Raw genomic sequence first — 20,385 nt, 5'->3', positions numbered from 1 at the left:
GTTTTGTCCAACAGCACAATGCCACAGATGTCTCAAGTTTTGAGGGAGCTTGCAATTGGCATGCTGACTGCAGGAATGTCCACCAGAGCTGTTGCCAGAGAATTTCATGTTCAGTTCTCTGCCATAAGCCGCCTCCAATGTCATTTTAGAGAATTTGGCTCAACAGGCCTCACAACAGTAGACCGTGTGTAACCATGCCAGCCCAGGACCTACACATCCGGCTTCTTCATCTGCGGGATCATCAGACACTTGGACAGCTGATGAAACTGTGGATTTGCACAACTGAAGAATTTCTACACAAGCTGTCAGAAACCATCTCAGGGAAGCTCATCTGTGTGCACGTCATCCTCACCAGGGTCTTGACCTGACTGCAGTTTGGCGTCGTAACCGACTTCAGCAGGCAAATGCTTATCTTCGATGGCCACTGGCACGCTGGAGAAGTGTGCTCTTCACAGATTAATCCCGCTTTCAACTGTACCGGGCAGATGGCAGACATCATCGATGGCATTGTGTGGGCGAGCGGTTTGCTGATGTCAACGTTGTGAACAGAGTGGGGTTATGGTATGGTTAGGCATAAGCTATGAACAGCAAACACAATTGTATTTTATCGATGGCTATTTGAATGCACAGAGATACTGTGACGAGATCCTGAGGCCCATGGCCTGGATACTCAACAGACATGTCACCCATTGAGTATGTTTGGGATGCTCTGGATTGACGTGTACGACAACGTGTTCCAGTTCCCGCCAATATCCAGGCACTTCGCACAGCCATTGAAGAGGAGTGGGACAACATTCCACAGGCTACAATCAACAGCCTGATCAACTCTATGCGAAGGAGATGTGTCGAGCTGCATAAGGCAAATGGTGGTCACACCAGATACTGACTGGTTTTCTGATCCAATCCCTTACCTTTTTTTTTTAAAGGTATCTGTGACCAACAGATTCATATCTGTATTCCCAGTCATGTGAAATCCATAGATTAGGGCCTAATGAATTAAATTCAATTGACTGATTTCCTTATATGAACTCTGCCTCAGTAAAATCTTTTAAATTGTTGCATGTTGCATTGACATTTTTGTTCAGTATTATTTCAAGTTTGTGCTCTATGTATCCAGTGAGTGTGGTTCATAGCATACAGTAAGTATTTAAAAGGTGAACAGACAGTTTATTGAAGTGTGTAAATTGGCCTACTGTAGCTTTTATTTTCTTCTGAGTAGAGAAAGTAAATGCAAAACATTATTGAATTCAAACTATCTGTTTACAGGTCCACAACAATTTGCAATTCTTTTTGTGTTTCAGAAACGGTCAAATGTCACTGGAAAAGAAAACATTGGTGATCCTCCACACGTTTTCCGCCGAGTCTGATTTATAAATGGAAACATGTGTATGGCGTGAGCCAAGTTTATACATGTCAATATTTGTGTGCTTGTGCCATCTTTTCAGAAATAGCGCATGCAGAAATTGAGTGTAAAATGTACACAATCGTTATAAATGAAGCCCCAGGGCCCTTATTCACAAAGTGTTTCAGAGAACGAGTGTTTATCTAGGATTACATCCCACCCCCTCTAATTCATTATGATTTACAAGGCGGAAGTGATTCTAGTTCAATTTTCCTACTCTGAGATGGTTGTGAATACAGGCCAAATTGTACTCCCCCAGACACAGATTAAGCCTGGCCTTGGGCTATAAAACACTCTCCGTTGTCCGGGAAACTGGCCCATAAATGTCTACCTTGGCTCCAATGTATGTTTGTTTTTATATATCACTTATATGTTTAGCAAACCTGTACTCTTCACTCCCTACCTCTCCTGGAGTGGGTATGCTTTCATAGTTAAACCTGCTGCTACATTCACAAGATAACTGCCACATAATTGCCACTGCAATTAAACAGCCAATTATCTGTAATTATACTACTTGGTTCCTGCATTTTACCACATCAAAGACTTACTCGCCCACGCATGATGTATCTTTCATTCCCTTTGAGTGGAATGGTATTAAAGTACACAATGTATTGTATTAACATAATTACATTTCCTGATGAGTTATAAAAATTACAAATAACAAAGAGCAATTTATTGGTCAGTGTAATCTTTTTCTTTTTCATCTTCAACTCAATTACTTGGGGTTTGTACCAATGCTTTTATGTACACTGATGTGCCAGAATATTGCACACTATAAAACCATCAGGATGTCAGAAAATAGTGATAATAACTGCACTTTTGTAGATCAAACATAAAAAAAGACACAAAGTGATCAAAATGTAGACTAGTTTCACAGATCCTCAATTTGACCTGGAATCACATAACACTCACTGGGTCCAGTTGAGGGGAAAGGCATCATATCTAATGATATTTCTGCTTCACATTCAAGCTGCAGTATTGCAGGCAGGATAAGGTCTCTTTGGTTACGTGAGGTATTAGAGACAACGGAGACTTTGTCAAATGGTAGGTCCAAATCTTCACCGTGTGAGACCATGGGTAGGCGTTGCGCACAATGCGCAGAGGCATTGATAGTTGTGTTCTGGAACGTAGTGTCGTGGCGGTAAGACATTAACTCGTTGCTGAAATGGACAGCTTCTACAGCACTGGAACAGTATCTTTTGCAGCCCAGAATGGCGGAGAATGCTTTTCTGAAATCAGCATTAAAAGCGTATATGACTGGGTTTAACGATGAGTTTGCCCATCCAAACCACACAAAAATGTTAAAAGTGGTGTTACTTACGCACAGGCGATCACCAAGATTGTTAATGTCACAAAAAGGTACTATGCAGTTGACCACGAAAAAAGGCAGCCAGCAAAATACAAACACTCCCATAATGATAGAGAGTGTCTTCAAAACTTTCGTTTCTTTTCTAAAGGTTGTTTTTAATGAGTTTGTTTTCTCGGTTGCTTGCTGATTGTTCTGTGCGTTTTCCACGGCTGTCTCCAAGGATGATATTCTCCGGATCTGGGTTTGCGCAATCCGGTAAATTCGTGTATAAGTGCCAACCATAATAACGACTGGAATGTAAAAACTTATCAAGGACGAGGATATGGCATACGTGCTATTCAAGCTTGCGTTGCAGTCCTCTATTTGGTTGATTTGATTAGTGTCGTCCACTGTTTCCTTTTCCTCCACTGACTTGTGCCAATTGAGTTGAACGGGAATGAAGGAGATAAGAATGGAGAGGGTCCATGCCACTCCGATCATAACGAAAGCAAACCTTTGAGTCATTTTACGCTCATATCGAAAAGGGCTCGAAATTGCCCAGTATCGGTCCATACTTATTATACAAAGATTGAGAATAGACGCGGTAGAGCACATGATGTCAAAAGCTATCCAGGTATCACAGAAGCTGCCGAAGATCCAGCAGCCGGCCACTTCAGACATAGCCTTCCACGGCATCACCAGAATGGCCACGAATAGATCCGACACCGCCAAGGAGATGACAAAAAAGTTAGTCACTTTAGATCTAAGGTGTCGAAATTTGATCACAGCGGCGCACACTAGCGTATTCCCAAAAAGCGTGGAGACGATCAGGATGAACAGGACGCACCCGGTGAGAGCACGGACGCTGTGCTTGGAGCTGTCCGTTTCAGCACCTGCGGTTTCGTTGTCAGATTTCTCCATTGACTAATTACTCCTCTTTTCTGCGCATTTCAATGATAGCGTCTTTAGCGTCTTCCACACTTAGCGTTCAGTGCTCCCTTTATTCACTATGCTTTCAACTTAGTTTTGGAGACCCAACTTGCGGATTTCCGTACTAACGCATAACTACCTTAATTAATAAAACAGGACAGTTGTAAGAATCTCAGTTATTTTCTTACGCTGACGCAGTAAAACATTTTCAATTGTCGTGAATAGGTGCACTGCACATAACCCATCCTGCAAAATCGCTCCTTTTTTATATAGTGAATGGATCTCACTTAATGGTTGGATAGCTACTCATGCTTGACGATGGCAATGAAGACCCCTCCTCTTAAAGGCCCAGTGCAAATGATGATAATGTCCTTTTAGTGAAATTTCAGGGGTGGCTGCCTGGTTACATCACCAGGTGGTAAATTAGTTAATAGATCAATATGAAAGAGAGCTCCAAACCTCTCTGCCAAAACCAGCTAGTTTTCCCCTCCCCACTCAGACCATACTCAGACAGTCCTAGCGAAATTCTTGTTGAGAAATTGCCCTTCGCTAACTAAGAAGATATTTGTTTTTCTTTTTGACCATTTTAATTGAAAACAATCACAGTAAGGTACTTAAACTGATTAAAAATATAAATGCAACATGTAAAGTGTTGATCCATCCCATGTTTCATGAGCTGAAATAAAGATCCCAGAAATGTTCCATACGCACAAAAATCGTGTTTCTCTCAAATTTTGTGCACAAATCTGTTTACATCCCTGTTAGTGAGCATTTCTCCTTTGCCAAGATAATCCATCCACCTGACAGGTGGGCATATCAAGAAGCTGATTAAACAGCATGATCATTACACAAGTGCACCTTGTGCTGGGTAAAATAAAAGGCCACTCTAAAATGGGCCGTTTTGTCACACAACACAATGCCACAGAGAAATTCAGAAATCAGACATAAGAGAAACATCTATAGAATATACACATACAGTATATTGATTATCTAAAGAAAATCTTTAAAATCTTTAATCAATCAGTTAACTATTGTTTGAACTTGGAAATAATCTGCACTGTCAGCAGCCTAGAGCATTACAGAAAAGGATTAGGCTAGGTTAAAGTACCAGTTCGACAACAACAAACAGCGGCAGAGGTCATATTGGAGTTGTCCTCCAGGGCAAGGATACAGGAGGCGGGGCCTAGGAATATTAAGGCTGTGTAAGGGCTGTCGTGAGAGAGAGTAGACCAAGGTGCAGCGGAGTTAGTGTTCATCATAGAATATTTAATAGCAGAAAGAACACTATACAAAACAAAACGAGAAAACTGACAGCCAAACAGTCCTGTCAGGTGCAAACACTAACAGAAACAATTACCCACAAAACCCAAAGGAAAAACATGCTCCTTATGTGTGGCTCCCAATCAGCAACAATGAACTTCAGCTGTGCCTGATTGGGAGCCACACACGGCCCAAAACAAAGAAATACAAAAACATAGAAAAAGGAACATAGAACGCCCACCCAATGTAACACCCTGGCCTAACCAAAATAAAGAACAAAAACCCCTCTCTATGGCCAGGGCGTTACAGTACCCCCCCCCAAGGTGAGGACACGGACCGCAAAACCTGACTCTGAAGGGGAGGGTCCGGGTGGGCCTTCTTACGGCGGCGGCTCAGGTGCGGGACGTGGCCTCTGCTCCACCCTCGGCGTCGCCCACTTAGGTGGTGCACCTGGCCGCACCGAAGGTCTGGTGGGCGACCCTGACTGCGCCCGGCTGGCGGGCGGCGATGGCTGCACCCGGCTGGTGGGCGGTGATGGTTGCGCCCGGCTGGCGGGCGACCCTGGTTGCGCCCGGCTGGCGGGCGGTGATGGTTGCGCCCGGCTGGCGGGTGACCCTGGTTGCGCCCGGCTGGCGGGCGGCGATGGCTGCGCCCGGCTGGCGGGCGTCCCTGGCTGCGCCCGGCTGGCGGGCGTCCCTGGCAGCTCCGGCGGCACTGACCCAGGATTCACCAGGCTGAGGAGACATGTAAGAGACCTGACCCTAGGCGCAGGCACAGGACTCACCGGGCTGGCGGGCGGCTCAGGACAGGCGGGTGGCTCTGGCGGCTCCGGACAGGCGGGCGGCTCTGGCGGCTCCGGACAGGCGGGCGGCTCTGGCGGCTCCGGACAGGCGGGCGGTTCTGGCGGCTCCGGACAGGCGGGCGGCTCTGGCGGCTCCGGACAGGCGGGCGGCTCTGGCGGCTCCTGACTGGCGGGCGGCTCTGGCGGCTCCTGACTGGCGGGCGGCTCTGGCGGCTCCTGACTGGCGGGCGGCTCTGGCGGCTCCTGACTGGCGGGTGGCTCTGGCGGCTCCTGACTGGCGGGCGGCTCTGGTGGCTCTGGACTGGCGGGCAGCTCTGGCAGCTCCGGACTGGCGGGCAGCTCTGGCGGCTCTGGACTGGCGAGACCCACTGGAGGCCTGGTCCTAGGAGGCGGCACAGGACGGACCAGGATGGGGAGACCCACTGGAGGCCTGGTCCAAGGAGGAGGCACAGGCTTAACCAGGATGGGGAGACCCACTGGAGGCCTAGTCCTGGGAGGTGGCACAGGACGGACCAGGATGGGGAGACCCACTGGAGGCCTAGTCCTGGGAGGTGGCACAGGACGGACCAGGATGGGGAGACCCACTGGAGGCCTAGTCCTGGGAGGTGGCACAGGACGGACCAGGATGGGGAGACCCACTGGAGGCCTAGTCCTGGGAGGTGGCACAGGACAGACCAGGATGGGGAGACCCACTGGAGGCCTAGTCCTGGGAGGTGGCACAGGACAGACCAGGCTGGAGAGATCCACTAGAGGCCTAGGCCTGGGAGGTGGCACAGGATGGACCAGGCTGGAGAGATCCACTGGAGGCCTGGTCCGAGGAGGTGGCACAGGATAAACCGGGCTGTGGGGGAGCACTGGAGTTCTGGAACGGACGCTCTTTACCCACACTCCAGGCTGAATGCCCACTTTGGCCCGGCACGGGCGGAGAGCAGGCATTGGGCAAACTGGACACTCCCAGCGCCCTGGAGACACAGTGCGCAGAGCTGGTGCAGGATGCCCTGGCCCGAAAAGGCCCACTGGAGACCAGATGCGCTGAGCTGGCACAACCCATCCTGGCTCGATGCCTGCCCTCGCATGGCACTTGCGGGGGGGCTGGTATGTAGCGCACCGGGCTTTGAACGCGCACTGGGGACACCGTGCGCTCCACAGCATAACACGGTGTCTTACCAGTACCACGCTGCTTCCGGTAAGCACGGGGAGTTGGCTCAGGTCTACCGCCTGACTCCGCCAATCTCCCCGTGTGCCCCCCCAAAAATGTTTTGGGGCTGCCTCTCGTGTCTGCTGCGCTCCCTTTCCTCATACCAGCGCCTCTCAGCTATCGCTGCCTCGATCTCCCACTGCGGGCGGCGATAATCCCCAGCTTGAGCCCATGGTCCACCTTCGTCCAGTAATTCCTCCCATCTCCAGGAATCCTGAACGATCCTCTCCATTTTCTCCAAAGTCCATATTCCTTTCCTTCTCCTGGTGCCTCTCCTTCCTCCACTGCTTGGTCCGTTTTTGGTGGGTAATTCTGTAAGGGCTGTCATGAGAGAGAGTAGACCAAGGTGCAGTGGAGTTAGTGTTCATCATAGAATATTTAATAGCAGAAAGAACACTATACAAAACAAAACGAGAAAACTGACAGCCAAACAGTCCTGTCAGGTGCAAACACTAACAGAAACAATTACCCACAAAACCCAAAGGACAAAACATGCTCCTTATGTGTGACTCCCAATCGGCAACAACGAACTTCAGCTGTGCCTGATTGGGAGCCACACACGGCCCGAAACAAAGAAATACAAAAACATAGAAAAAGGAACATAGAACGCCCACCCAATGTAACACCCTGGCCTAACCAAAATAAAGAACAAAAACCCCTCTCTATGGCCAGGGCGTTACAGGCTGAGTACAGTCCTGACAGACTCAACCCCACAAGAGGTTCCTGGAGGACAAGGCAAAAAAAATAAGAGAGAAGGAAGAGAGCAAAGGGAGAAAGAAACCTGTGATATTGAAGAAAGCTGTGGCGCCACTGAAAAAGGTTGCTTCAGGTTCCAAAACCACAACAAACACCCTAAAAGAATGCAGAATGCTTGTTCTGTAACAAGCTCTTGTGTGTTACCTGTGGGAACTGGATATGGTGCGAGCAGTGTCAGAGGTGCTCAAATTTAACTGGGGTGGGATTCATTTGCAACCAGGATGGGGAGACCCACTGTCAATCAAAAAATCTGGAAAAATGTAATTGTGTTAAATTATTGTTATGAAATGTGTGTGTGTGTGTTTAATCACTATTTAATCAGTTATATTCCAATGAATTTGTTAAAAATATTTATAAATATTACAAACTGGTGGTGATTAGCAGAGTGAGTTAAGGTGTGGTGAATTGGAAGTAGAGGGCATGTCTAGAGGGTGAATAGGGAATAGGTGAGATGGTATGAGCAGTCTCGTTTTGGTGATTTCTGGTATATAATAAAAATAAATGATTCACAGCATGTTTCGGACTCATTCAGAAGTTTTTAATCTGATTAAGTACAATAGTCCTACTATTACAAATGAATGCTGAAAGTTCAATTTATATTCCTAAAACTTAAATTGAAAATAATGCTGTCGCTGCTTGCCAAAACACAGTTAACGTGTTCAAATGAATAACCAACATGCAGAAACATTTTGAGATATATTGAAAACCTACTAATAAAATGTACTATCTACAACAATAATAATCATATTACTTGTATTTTTTAAACCTTGAGCACCTTATAAACTCTGTTGTTTTGACTAGTGACAAGTGGCAAGAAATCATTAGTATCAATTAGGGTTGAAATCAGGTTGTATGCACTTTTGAAACTACCACAACAAAAAAAAACACATGTAAACTGGAGATAGTCAGTCGTCCAACTGCATGTATCTTCCACACTTAACCCAACCGCTCTAAATCAGAGAGGTGTGGGTGGGCTGCCTTAATCTCCACATCTTCGGCACCCAGTGGGTTAACTGCCTTGCTCAGGGGCAGAACAACAGGTTTTTACCTTGTCAGCTCGGGTATTTGATCCATCGACCTTCCGGTTACTGGTCCAATGCTCTAACCACTAGGCTACCTGCCACCCCATATACATCACTGGTTAGAGGACAACCTGCCGAAGACAGTCAGCCACATTTTGCAATTTTGCATTTTGATACAGGAAACCATGTATTTTTTTTTTTTTTTTTATATATATTTTATTTTTGCATTTTCCAATTAAGAACATTGAAAACAAAAGTGAAAATATGTTAGACAACAAAGGACAAAGTGACGGTAACAGACGAGTGTAATAAAAAAATTAAAATTATATATACGGACATACATAATACATAAAAAACATACATGATACATAAGTCATAATAAAGAGTAAAATAAAAAATAATAATAATGAGACATTGAATCATATGGTCACCTGCCGTAAGCTACATATTATACCACTAGGTATAATAGGTATAACGTGTGAAACATTATATAAGAATTATATAGATATTCATCAATGTGATGTGAGGGGAGATTCTCCATATAGTCAATAAAAGGTTGCCAAATTCTGTAAAATGTCTTTAACTTATTCCTCAAGCAGTAAGTGATTTTCTCCAGTGGGATACAACTATTAACTTCCGATAGCCACATTGCAACTGGCAGGAAGGAATCCGATTTCCATTTCAAGGCAAAACATTTCTTGGCAATCGCTAGCAATATTACTGTTAGCGTTATAGTATGACTTTGCCTAAGATTGGTGTTAGTATAGTTACCCAGTAGACAGACCTCCGGGTCTAAAGGGAATGCAACCCCGTGGATTGAGGATATGGTATCGCATACCCCCTGCCAGAAACCGTGTAGTTTTGAACACTGCCAAGTGGAATGGAGGAATGTTCCTTCATCTGAGCCACATCTAAAACATAGGGAGGAGATATCAGGGTTGAACTTGTGCAGTCTAGATGGGGTGATATAGAGCTGATGGAGGGAATTAAACGGGATAAGTCTGTATCTGGAGTTCAATGTGGATGTAACACCATCCCTGCATAGGTCACTCCATAGACCCTCATCAAGATCAATACCCAGATCTTTTCCCCATCTAAGTCGGGGTTTATCTAGCTCAGGCAGTGTTAGTACTGACATAAGAGCATCGTAAACACGGGAAATGGTCTTGAATAGTGGTTGGTCTGCATGGCAGAGTTGTTCAATAGGTGACATCTTAGGTAGGTTCTATTGTCCCTTGAGAGTCACCCTAATAAAGTCTCGTAGTTGTAGGTAGCTAAAGAAGTCCCTGTTAGACAAGCGGTATTTCTGTTTCAGCTGTTCAGAAGACATAAGAACTCCCTCCTCATAACAGTGTTCCAGAAGAGTGATCCCCTTATCAGACCATGGTCTAAAGTTACTATTCTGGAAAAACATAGGGATCAATCTATTGTTCCATAGAGGGGTTTTAGGGGAAAGAAATCCCCCTCGTCTGAACAGCTCATGCAGTTTGCACCATGCCAGGACAGAATGTATGATTAAAGGGTTGTCTGTCCTGGTTTTTATAGATTTTCTGTCCCATTTGTAAAACAATTCTGCCCCCGTGTCATCATTCACCTCAAGCTTTTCAATGTTCAACCATGAGGGAGAGGGACCATTGTCAAACCTCTGAGCCAGAAACCTAGACTGTGCAGCCCAGTAGTACATTCTAAAATTGGGGAGGTTTAAGCCCCCTTGACCGTAATCCAGGGTCAGTTTGTCCAGGCTAACCCTCGGGGTTTTGCCATGCCAGATAAACCGTCTGGTCAGCTTGTCGAGAGAGGAAAAGAATGCTGCGGGCACAGGGATAGGGAGAGATTGAAACAAATATAGAAATCTGGGCAGGATATTCATTTTAATCACATTGATTCTACCCAGTAGAGTGAGAGGCAAGTCCATCCACTTACACAGGTCACCCTCCACCTTTTGCAACAAGCCGGCCAGATTGAGTTTATAGAGGTTGTTCAGGTTACCATCCACCATTATGCCCAAATATGTGAAGCCCAGAGGCGACCATCGAAAAGGAAACTTGTGCTTGATGGTATGATGGTCAAAGACAGACAATGGTAAGATTTCGCTTTTATCGAAGTTAACCTTATATCCAGAGAAAGAACTATAACACTGTAGTAGGATCTGCAAGTGAGAGAGGGAGTGTTCTGGGTTTGTTAGAAATAAGATAAGGTCGTCCGCAAAGAGTGATAATTTATGGGTATGGGGGCCCACCTCAAAGCCATGTATGTCAGGGCACGATCTAATAGCCTCAGCCAACGGTTCGATGGCGACGGCAAAGAGGTGGGGGCTAATTGGGCAACCTTGTCTGTTCCCCCTATAGAGAGGGAAAGAGGAGGAAGTAATCCCATTGGTAGCAATCCTAGCTTTAGGAGATTTTTAGTGATTTTATCAAATTACAAACACAGTACCTAAACCAAACTTTTCCAAGACGCGAAAGAGGTATGGCCGTTCAACGCTATCAAAGGCCTTTTCAGCGTCGAGGCAGACTGCGACACTAGGTATTTTGTTTTTGTTAGCAAGGTGAATTATATCAAAGAACCTTCTGAGATTATTGGAGGACAGTCTATTAATTATGAAGCCAGTCTGATCTGGGTTGACCAGCAGGGGAAGACATGACTCCAGTCTCTTAGATAGCATCTTGGTGACCAGTTTACAATGTGTTAAGGACAATCTGTGTTATTGGTCTATAGGAGGCGCACTTTAGCGGGTTTTTCCCTTTCTTGTGGATTACAGTAATCACTGCTTGAGAGAAAGATTCTGGAAAGCAGTTGTCTTCCCCGGCTTTTTTAAGTACCTCCATAAGGTAGGGGACCAACAGGAAACCATGTATTTGATGTATTTGATACCATTCCACCCATTCCGCTCTAGCCATTACCACGAGCCCGTCCTTCCCAATTAAGGTGCCACCAACCTCCTGTTTTTGAAGGGTTGCATTTTGATTCAAGTGGGTTGCCAGTGCAGTAAGTGTAAGGCCATTTTTTGTTTGTTAAAGGTTCAATCAGCCGTTTTTATTTCAATATCAAATTATTTATTGTAAACAATTAAGTACCTTGCTGTGATTGTTTTAAATTAAAACAGTCAAAAAGAAACAAAAAATTGCTTCTTAGCTAAGAGAAATTAATCAAGCAAGAATTTTGCTAGGACTGTCTGGGAGTGATCTGAAAACTAGCTATTATTGGCAGAGAGGTTTGGAACTCTCTTTCTTATTGGTCTGTTAACTAATTTACTGCCGTAAACGTCTAGCAACCCAAAGGTTGTGAGTTCAAATCTCATCTGGGACAACTTTAGCGTTTTTAGCTAATTAGCAACTTTTCAACTACTTAGTACTTTTTAGCTACTTTGCAACTACTTATCATTTTAGCTAACCCTTCCACTAATCCTAACCTTAACCCTTTAACCTAATTCTAAAATTAACCCTAACCCCTAACCCCTTGCCTAGCTAACGTTAGCGAGCTAGCTAATGTTAGCCACAAAGCTAGAATAAGTACCATATCATACATTTTGCAAATTCATAACATACTGTACATTTTGCTAATTCGTAACATATTATACAAAATGGGTGATGGACACCCACAAATGAATACAAACCATACAAAACGCAACATATCATACTAAACGCGGTGTCTCAGATTTATTGTACATACAGAATAATACAAAATGCTCTGAGACCAGGTTGCCAAACATGCTGAAATTAAAAGTGTTCTTTTCAAACAGTTTCTTACACTATAAGGGCAGTATCATAATTTTCACAATTTCACAGTATTATTCCAATTATTCCATTATTATAGACAACACACGGGAGAATCACGTTTCTGACTGCACTGGGGCTTTAATCACTATCTATATGATGTTGAAATCAATTGAATGTGGGGCAAACATTTGGGGTGTATGCGCTGCTTAAACTAACACTATTCAAATGCCACACGGAATCTGAGAATAATTTTTACATCACTGGTTAAAATAACATTTGTTGAAGACAGTCATCTAAATTCTAGAATGTAGGACGAAGATTATGGGAGGCTACCGAAATGGGGCAACAAATCAGTTGCTTTATTATTTAACTTTAACGAATCACGACCCGGAATAGGATATTAAACACTGTTATTTAAGTGAGTTTGACTCTCAAATCGGTGTTTTGGTGTCACTTTTATACAGAGAGGGCCCCAAATTGTTTGTGCAATTTCAGTAATAAAATTATAATGGCGTTCTAAGTCCTGCAATGGACAGGCACGTATAAAAAAATCAACAGTAGGCCTAGTAAATATTAATCTGTTTAAAGCAATCGATTAAATGTATTCGTGATGACTATAAACTTTTATATTAGCATCACCAATCTAAAGCAAAAAGGATGTGTAATTCCAATAAATTTTATGTGGTGAAAATGCAAGCTTGTGCAATGTATGTAGTAACACGCTTTCGCCACCACAGGGAAATCAGCGTAATATAAAATAATTCAATATGTTAAAGTAATAAAACATTTGAATTATGATATTAAATGTAGCACACACACACTTTTTAGAGCAATAGCGTATATTTCTTCCTACTTTAACCATGGAGAGAGTTTAAAAATTATCCTAAGCATGATTTAACCAGGCGCTCTAGACTAGAGCGTCCTTAGTAGTCAGCATGGTTTTAGCTAAAAAAACGTGACGTGATGGCTTCAAGCATGATATTTGGTACAAACATTCCTCAGATGACAAGAAAACATAGGGGTGCTCATTGCAAACTTAACCAGGAAGCGGAAATAAAAAATGGCCACCAATGTAGATGGTAATGAATCCATACCCTGGTTGAAAAGACATCAGTATGATATATTTTTAGGATGTATTATTCTGGCCGCAAACTGGTTAAAAAATTAATACTGACCAGAATATGACATATTTTTCTGACCACAAAACTACCAGTTGGTCATGATTATGGCTATCTGAACAGCTGGTCAAAATTATGAACACTATATTATGTGCTATATTATGTACTGGTCATAGTTAACATTTCACAACGTGGTAATGACCACCTGACTACAGCTTATTACTGTAAAAAGTATTACAGAGGATAAAGTTGGATATTGAAAACATGATTCGTTACATTAATATTTGTTTCCATAGTAACCAATTAAAGTTGAAATCTGCAACATATACTTACATTTAAAATAAATCAAGCAATGGCAAAAAAAATCTACATCACCATTTTTTGCACATCTAGATACATACATACATCTACGTAATTGTTTCATAATTCACCCACAGAAATTACATGCATAGAAAGACAGGGACAGAGTATATAAAGGCCCATTGTTTTATTTTATTAATGATGAATAAGAGTGGTGTGATGGGTCAGATCTGCAGTGAAGAGAATCAACATTACAACTTTATCAATTTGTGATTTTAGAAGAACATTCTTGAAGAAACTTTGTGGACTCAGCTGGCTAAAAGTTTTTTGATGGTACTAGTTGAATAAGTTTGTGGTAGTTATAGCTTAGAGATGTCTTCAAATTAGAGTAACTTGCTCATATATATACTTTGCGTCCTCCTCCACCACGGCAGTCAGAGGCTTGTTTTAGAACTTTCCAACACATCAACCTCCTGAGTTGTCTGGCTTTTCATGGCACTTAATGTAAGCAAGGTAACTGAGTAGGTGGCCAAGTATTGCGGTAGAGGCCATGCATTAAGTCCTTGACATGTTTCAGGAACTGTAAAGACGAATCATTAATAACTATTACCTAAGGTCTTCAATAAGTTAGACTTAGCCTAGCAAGTACATTGACTATAGTGCATTCCGAAAGTATTCAGACCCCTTGACTTTTTCCACATTTTGTTAAGTTACAGCCTTATTCTAAAATTTCTTAAATTGTTTTTTTCCCTTATCAATCTACACACAATACCCCATAATGACAAAGCAAAAACAGGTTTTTAGAAATGTTTGCAAAATCTAAACTGAAATATCACACTTACAGTTGAATCTGGAAGTTTACATACACCTTTGACAAATACATTTAAACTCAGTTTTTCACAATACCTGACATTTAATCCTAGTAAAAATTCCCTGTCTTAGGTCAGTTAGGATCACCACTTTATTTTAAGAATGTGAAATGTCAGAATAATAGTAGAGAGAATGATTTATTACAGCTTTTATATCTTTCATCACATTCCCGGTGGGTCAGAAGTTTACATACACTCAATTAGGATTTGGTAGCATTGCATTTAAATTGTTTAACTTGGGTCAAACGTTTCGGGTAGCCTTCCACAAGCTTCCCACAATAAGTTGGGTGAATTTTGGCCTATTCCTCCTGACAGAGCTGGTGTAACTGAGTCACGTTTGTAGGCCTCCTTGCTCGTACACACTTTTTCAGTTCTGCCCACAAATGTTCTATAGGGTTGAGGTCAGGGCTTTGTGTCTTGGCTTTGTTGTCCTTAAGCCATTTTGCCACAACTTTGGAAGTATGTTTGGGGTCATTGTCCATTTGGAAGACCCATTTGCGACCAAGCTTTAACTCACTGACTGATGTCTTGAGATGTTGCTTCAACATTTCATTTTGATGCCATCTATTTTGTGAAGTGCACCAGTCCCTCCTGCAGCAACATGATGCTGCCACCCCCGTGCTTCATGGTTGGGATGGTGTTCTTCGGCTTGCAAGCATCCCCCTTTTTCCTCCAAACATAACGATGGTCATTATGGCCAAACAATTCTATTTTTGTTTCATCACTCCAGAGGACATTTCTCCAAGAAGTACGATTTTTGTCCCCATGTGCAGTTGCAAACCGTAGTCTGGCTTTTTGTATGGCGGTTTTAGAGCAGAGCACAGCTATTTTCAGGTCTTTCCAGAGATGTTCCATTGGTTTCAAGTCTGGGCTCTGGCTGGGCCACTCAAGGACATTCAAAGTCTTGTTCCAAAGCCACTCCTGCGTTGTCTTGTCTGTGTGCTTAGGGACATTGTCCTGTTGGAAGGTGAACCTTCGCCCTAGTCTGAGGTCCTGAGAGCTCTAGAGCGGTTTTCATCAAGTATCTCTTTGTACTTTGCACCATTTATCTTTCCCTCGATCCTGACTAATCTCCTAGTCCCTGCCGCTGAAAAACATCACACATCACACAGCATGATGCTGCCACCACCATGCTTCACTGTAGGGATGGTGCCAGGTTTCCTACAGACCTGACACTTGCATTCAGGCCAAACAGTTCAATCTTGGTTTCATCAAAATGCAGACATTTTAAAAACCTGCTTTCGCAGTGTTATTATGGGGTATTGTGTGTAGATGGATGAGGATTTTTTTTTATTAATCCATTTTAGAATAAGTCTGAAACGTAATTTTTTTTTTTTAAAGTCAAGGGGTCTGAATACTTTCTGAATGCACTGTATGTTGCCCCTCAGCAATCTGGCAGTAAGGCAGACAGAAGGAGAGAGATAGAGATATAGACAGCAAAACATAGGCTATTTACATTTCTTAGTCAACAGGCTGGATAACTTCTGTACCCCTTTGTTCCCCCTCCATCTTTCCATCTAAGCTAGAAGATTCCTGTTAAAAGGGAAATGAAGAATAACAAACTGCAGTTGAGAGAGAGTGACAAGGCTCAGGAGAAGACCCAGATGCAGACAGTTTCGAAGTAACAAAAGTTTATTACAAAAACAGGGGGGGGTAGGCAAACGACAGGTCAAGGGCTGGCAGAGGTCAGTAGTCCAGAGCAGAGTCCGAAAGGTACAGAATGGCAGGCAGGCAGGCTCAGGGTCAGGACAGGCAGAGGTCAGTAGTCCAGGGTGGTATAACAAGGTACAAAACGACAGGCAGGCTCAGGGCCAAGGCAGGCAGAATGGTCAAAGACTGGGAAAGGTTGAAAACAGGAACTAGAGACAGACAGGAGCACAAGAAAAAATGCTGGTAGGCTTGACGAAACAAAAAACTGGCAACAGACAAACAGAGAACACAGGTATAAGTACACTGGTGATAATGGGGAAGATGGGTGACACCTGGAGGGGGTGGAGACAAGTACAAAGACAGGTTAACAAATTAGGGTGCGACAGTACCCCCCCCCCCCCACACACACATCTGGGCCAAGGGAATGCCGACCACTTCCTCTTGCTACGGGAAGAGCGGAGGCTGATAACCCAGGGAACACTTGAAAGGCGAGAGACCAGTGGCGGAGCAGGGGAGGGTTTTGCAGGCATTTTCAACCCACACGAGTTGCTGTTTCCAGGTGGTGGGTTGGCAGAGACAATGCAGCGAAGAGTTGTCTCCTGGTCTTGATTGGCTCGCTGAGACTGGCTGTTGGCCTAACGGTGGAACCCGGAGGACAGACTGGCCAATGACCCAATGAACGTGCCGAACGCCTTCCAGAACCGGGACAAGAACTGAGGACCCCGGTCGGAGACCATGTCCACCGGGAGTCCATGGATCCGGAAGCCGTGCCGCAACATGAGCTGGGCCGTCTCTTTGGCAGAGGGTAGCTTGGGGAGAGAAATGAAGTGGGCGTCTTTGGAAAACTGGACCACTACTGTCAGGATGGCGCTGTTGCCATCAGACGGGGGAAGACCCGTGATGAAGTACAGGGTTATGTGAGACCAGGGACCGTAAGGGACAGCCAGTGGTTGAAGGAGACCAGCCGGAGCTTGCCGAGTAGTCTTGTTCTGTGCACAGACCGTGCAGGCGGCAACGAACGCGGAGACGTCCGGGACCATGGTAGGCCACCAAAAGCGTTGCCGCACAAAGGCCAGGGTCTGACGGTAGCCCGGATGACAGGCAAGCCAGGAGGAGTGGCCTGGCACGAGGTGGGAAGGATGGTCTCGGGGTTGGAGGGTGTAGCCGCGGGACTATATAGGCTTGACAGAGCATCCAACTTGATATTCTTGGATCCCGGTCGGTAGGAGAGAAATAAGTTAAACCGGGTGAAAAGCAGGGCCCACCTAGCTTGCCTGGAATTCAGACGCTTGGCGGTGCAGAGATATTCCAGGTTCTTGTGATCCGTCCACACAATGAACGGATGTTCCACCCCCTCCAACCAGTGTCTCCACTCCTCCAACCCCATCTTCACCGCGAGAAGCTCACGATTCCCCACATCATAATTCCTCTCTGTGGCGTTGAGACGATGGGAGAAGAAGGCGCAGGGATGTAGCTTGAGGTCCAGGGCAGAACGCTGGGACAGGACAGTCCCCACTCCGACATCCGAAGCATCGGCCTCCACCCCAGACAGATGGGACAGGTCAGGATGAGCTGTGGTGAAACAGTGCTTGAGGTCCCGGAACGCCTGGTCAGCAGCTGGGCGTTCTGGGACCTCAAGGGGAATACGTGAACTGAACCTTGGGAGAGGTGAGTGCAGACAGGGGAAAGCCAGGGCGCTGACAGGGGGAAGCCAAGGAGAAAGAGGCGATTAAAGTTGGAAAATCCCAGGAAACGTTGCAGCTGCACTCTGGACGCAGAATGGGGCCAATCCACCACCGCTCTCACCTTCTCGGGATCCATCTGTACATTCCCTGCAGCTATGATGTAACCAAGGAAGGGGATGGTGGAGCGATGGAATTCACATTTCTCTGCTTTCACAAAAAGCTGGTTCTCCAGGAGGTGCTGGAGGACCTGTCGGATGTGGAGCATGTGTTCTTGGGCTGAGTGGGAGAAAATGAGGATGTCTTCGAGGTAGACGAAGATGAACCGGTTCAACATGTCGCGGAGAACGTCATTGATCAGGGAATGGAACACAGCTGGAGCATTGGTAAGGCCAAATGGCATGACCAGATATTAGTAGTGACCTCTGGCCGTGTTGAAAGCAGTCTTCCACTTGTCCCCTTCCCATATCTGCACCAGGTGGTAGGCGTTCCGCAGGTCCAACTTGGAGAAAACAGTGGCCCCCTGGAGCGGCTCGAAGGCCGAGGCGATGAGTGGTAGTGGGTAGCGGTTCTTCACAGTGATGTCATTGAGGCCCCAGTAGTCAATGCATGGGCACAGGGTTCTGTCCTTCTTCTCCACAAAAGAGAACCCTGCACCGGCGTGGGAGGCGGAAGGACATATACACCCTGCAGCTAGGGAGTCCTCGATGTAGGTCTCCATAGCCTTGGTCTCCAGAACCGACAGAAAGTACAGTCGTCCCCGTGGTGGTGTGGTGCCTGGGAGAAGGTCGATCCCACAGTCATAAGGTCGCTGCGGAGGAAGTGAAGTGGCCCGGGCCTTACTGAAAACCTCCCGGAGGTCCTGGTACTCCGCGGGAATAGCGGAGAGGTCCGGGGCAACTTCCAAGTCTGCCGGAACACATCCCGGGGCAGGCTGCGCTGACTTCAGGCAATGTGCGTGGCAGAACAGGCTCCAGTGAGTGGGGATGCCCAGCTCGGACACCAGGGTAGCGTCCATAAAACTTTCATCGGCCCCAGAGTCGATGAGTACCCGGAGAGAGTTCGACTGGTTCCCCCCCACAGCAGGATGGCATGGAAAGGGGTGCGAGTAAGGGGAGAGGAAAAGTTCTCCGTATGGCCCACCACAGTACTCGCCCCTACTGGTGAGCCTGGTCTTTTAGTGGACAGGAGGACACGAAATGACCAGTAGTCCAGCAATACAGGCAACTCTTTGTGTGAAGCCAGTGTAGACGTTCGGCTGGGGACAGCCTAGCTCTGCCTAGTTGCATCGGCTGAGGTGAATCGGCAGACTTTGGAGAGTATCAGGGGAACTCGGGTAGCCTCGGGTCCTCTCGGCAAGGGCGACGTCGGGGACTTCCGGGATGCCTCGGAGGCGAGGTGGAATCCTTGGGTGGGCGAGTGGAATCGGACCTCCTTTCCTTCCTACGTTCCCATAGCCGCCCATCGATCCGGATGGTCAAGGAAATGAGCGAGTCGAGATTTATTTATATTTTATTTATTTCACCTTTATTTAACCAGGTAGGCCAGTTGAGAACAAGTTCTCATTTACAACTGCGACCTGACCAAGATAAAGCAAAGCAGTGCGACACAAACAACAACACAAACAAAAAACACATAAACAACAACAACACATTAACAAACGTACAATCAATAACACAATAGAAAAAAAATAGAAAAATCTATGTACAGTGTGTGCAAATGTAGAAGAGTAGGGAGGTAGGCAATAAATAGGCCATAGAGGCAAAAATAATTACAATTTAGCATAAACACTGGAGTGATAGATGTGCAGATGATGATGTGCAAGTAGAGATACTGGGGTGCAAAAAAGCAAGAGGGTAAGTAATAATATGGGGATGAGGTAGTTGGGTGTGCTATTTACAGATTGGCTGTGTACAGGTACAGTGATCGGTAAGCTGCTCTGACAGCTGATGCTTAAAGTTAAAGAGGGAGATATAAGACTGCAGCTTCAGTAATTTTTGCAATTCGTTCCAGTCATTGGCAGCAGAGAACTGTAAGTAAAGACGGCCAAAGGAAGTGTTGGCTTTGGGGATGACCAGTGCTGGTGCGTGTGCTTTGGGTGGGTGTTGCTACGGTGACCAGTGAGCTGAGATAAGGCGGGGCTTTACCTAGCAAAGACTTATAGATGACCTGGAGCCTGTGGGTTTGGCGACGAATATGTAGTGAGGGCCAGCCAACGAGAGCATACAGGTAGCAGTGGTGGGTAGTATATGGGGCTTTGGTGACAAAACTAATGGCACTGTAATAGACTACATCCAGTTTGCTGAGTAGAGTGTTGGGGGCTATTTTGTAAATGACATCGCCGAAGTCAAGGATCGGTAGGATAGTCAGTTTTACGAGGGTATGTTTG

General features: G+C 45.3%; 1 protein-coding gene across 1 annotated transcript; it reads right to left on the bottom strand.

The window, feature by feature from the left end:
• Positions 1–1,172: 1,172 nt before the first annotated feature.
• Positions 1,173–3,875, bottom strand: drd6b (dopamine receptor D6b). Its single transcript, XM_045710159.1, has one exon. It carries the CDS (start codon positions 3,609–3,611, stop codon positions 2,274–2,276), a length of 1,338 nt encoding a protein of 445 aa, XP_045566115.1. The 5' UTR covers positions 3,612–3,875; the 3' UTR covers positions 1,173–2,273.
• Positions 3,876–20,385: the final 16,510 nt, after the last annotated feature.

The sequence above is a fragment of the Salmo salar genome, chromosome ssa28 (genome assembly GCF_905237065.1).
Source record: "Salmo salar chromosome ssa28, Ssal_v3.1, whole genome shotgun sequence".
In the NCBI taxonomy this organism is placed as follows: Eukaryota; Metazoa; Chordata; class Actinopteri; order Salmoniformes; family Salmonidae; genus Salmo; species Salmo salar.
Note: the sequence above shows the minus strand (reverse complement) of the source record. Positions and strands in the feature narration are given on the sequence as shown.

Excerpts from the sequence above, each read along its gene's own strand:
- drd6b (XM_045710159.1), bottom strand. The coding sequence starts at position 3,611 with ATGGAGAAATCTGACAACGAAACCGCAGGTGCTGAAACGGACAGCTCC.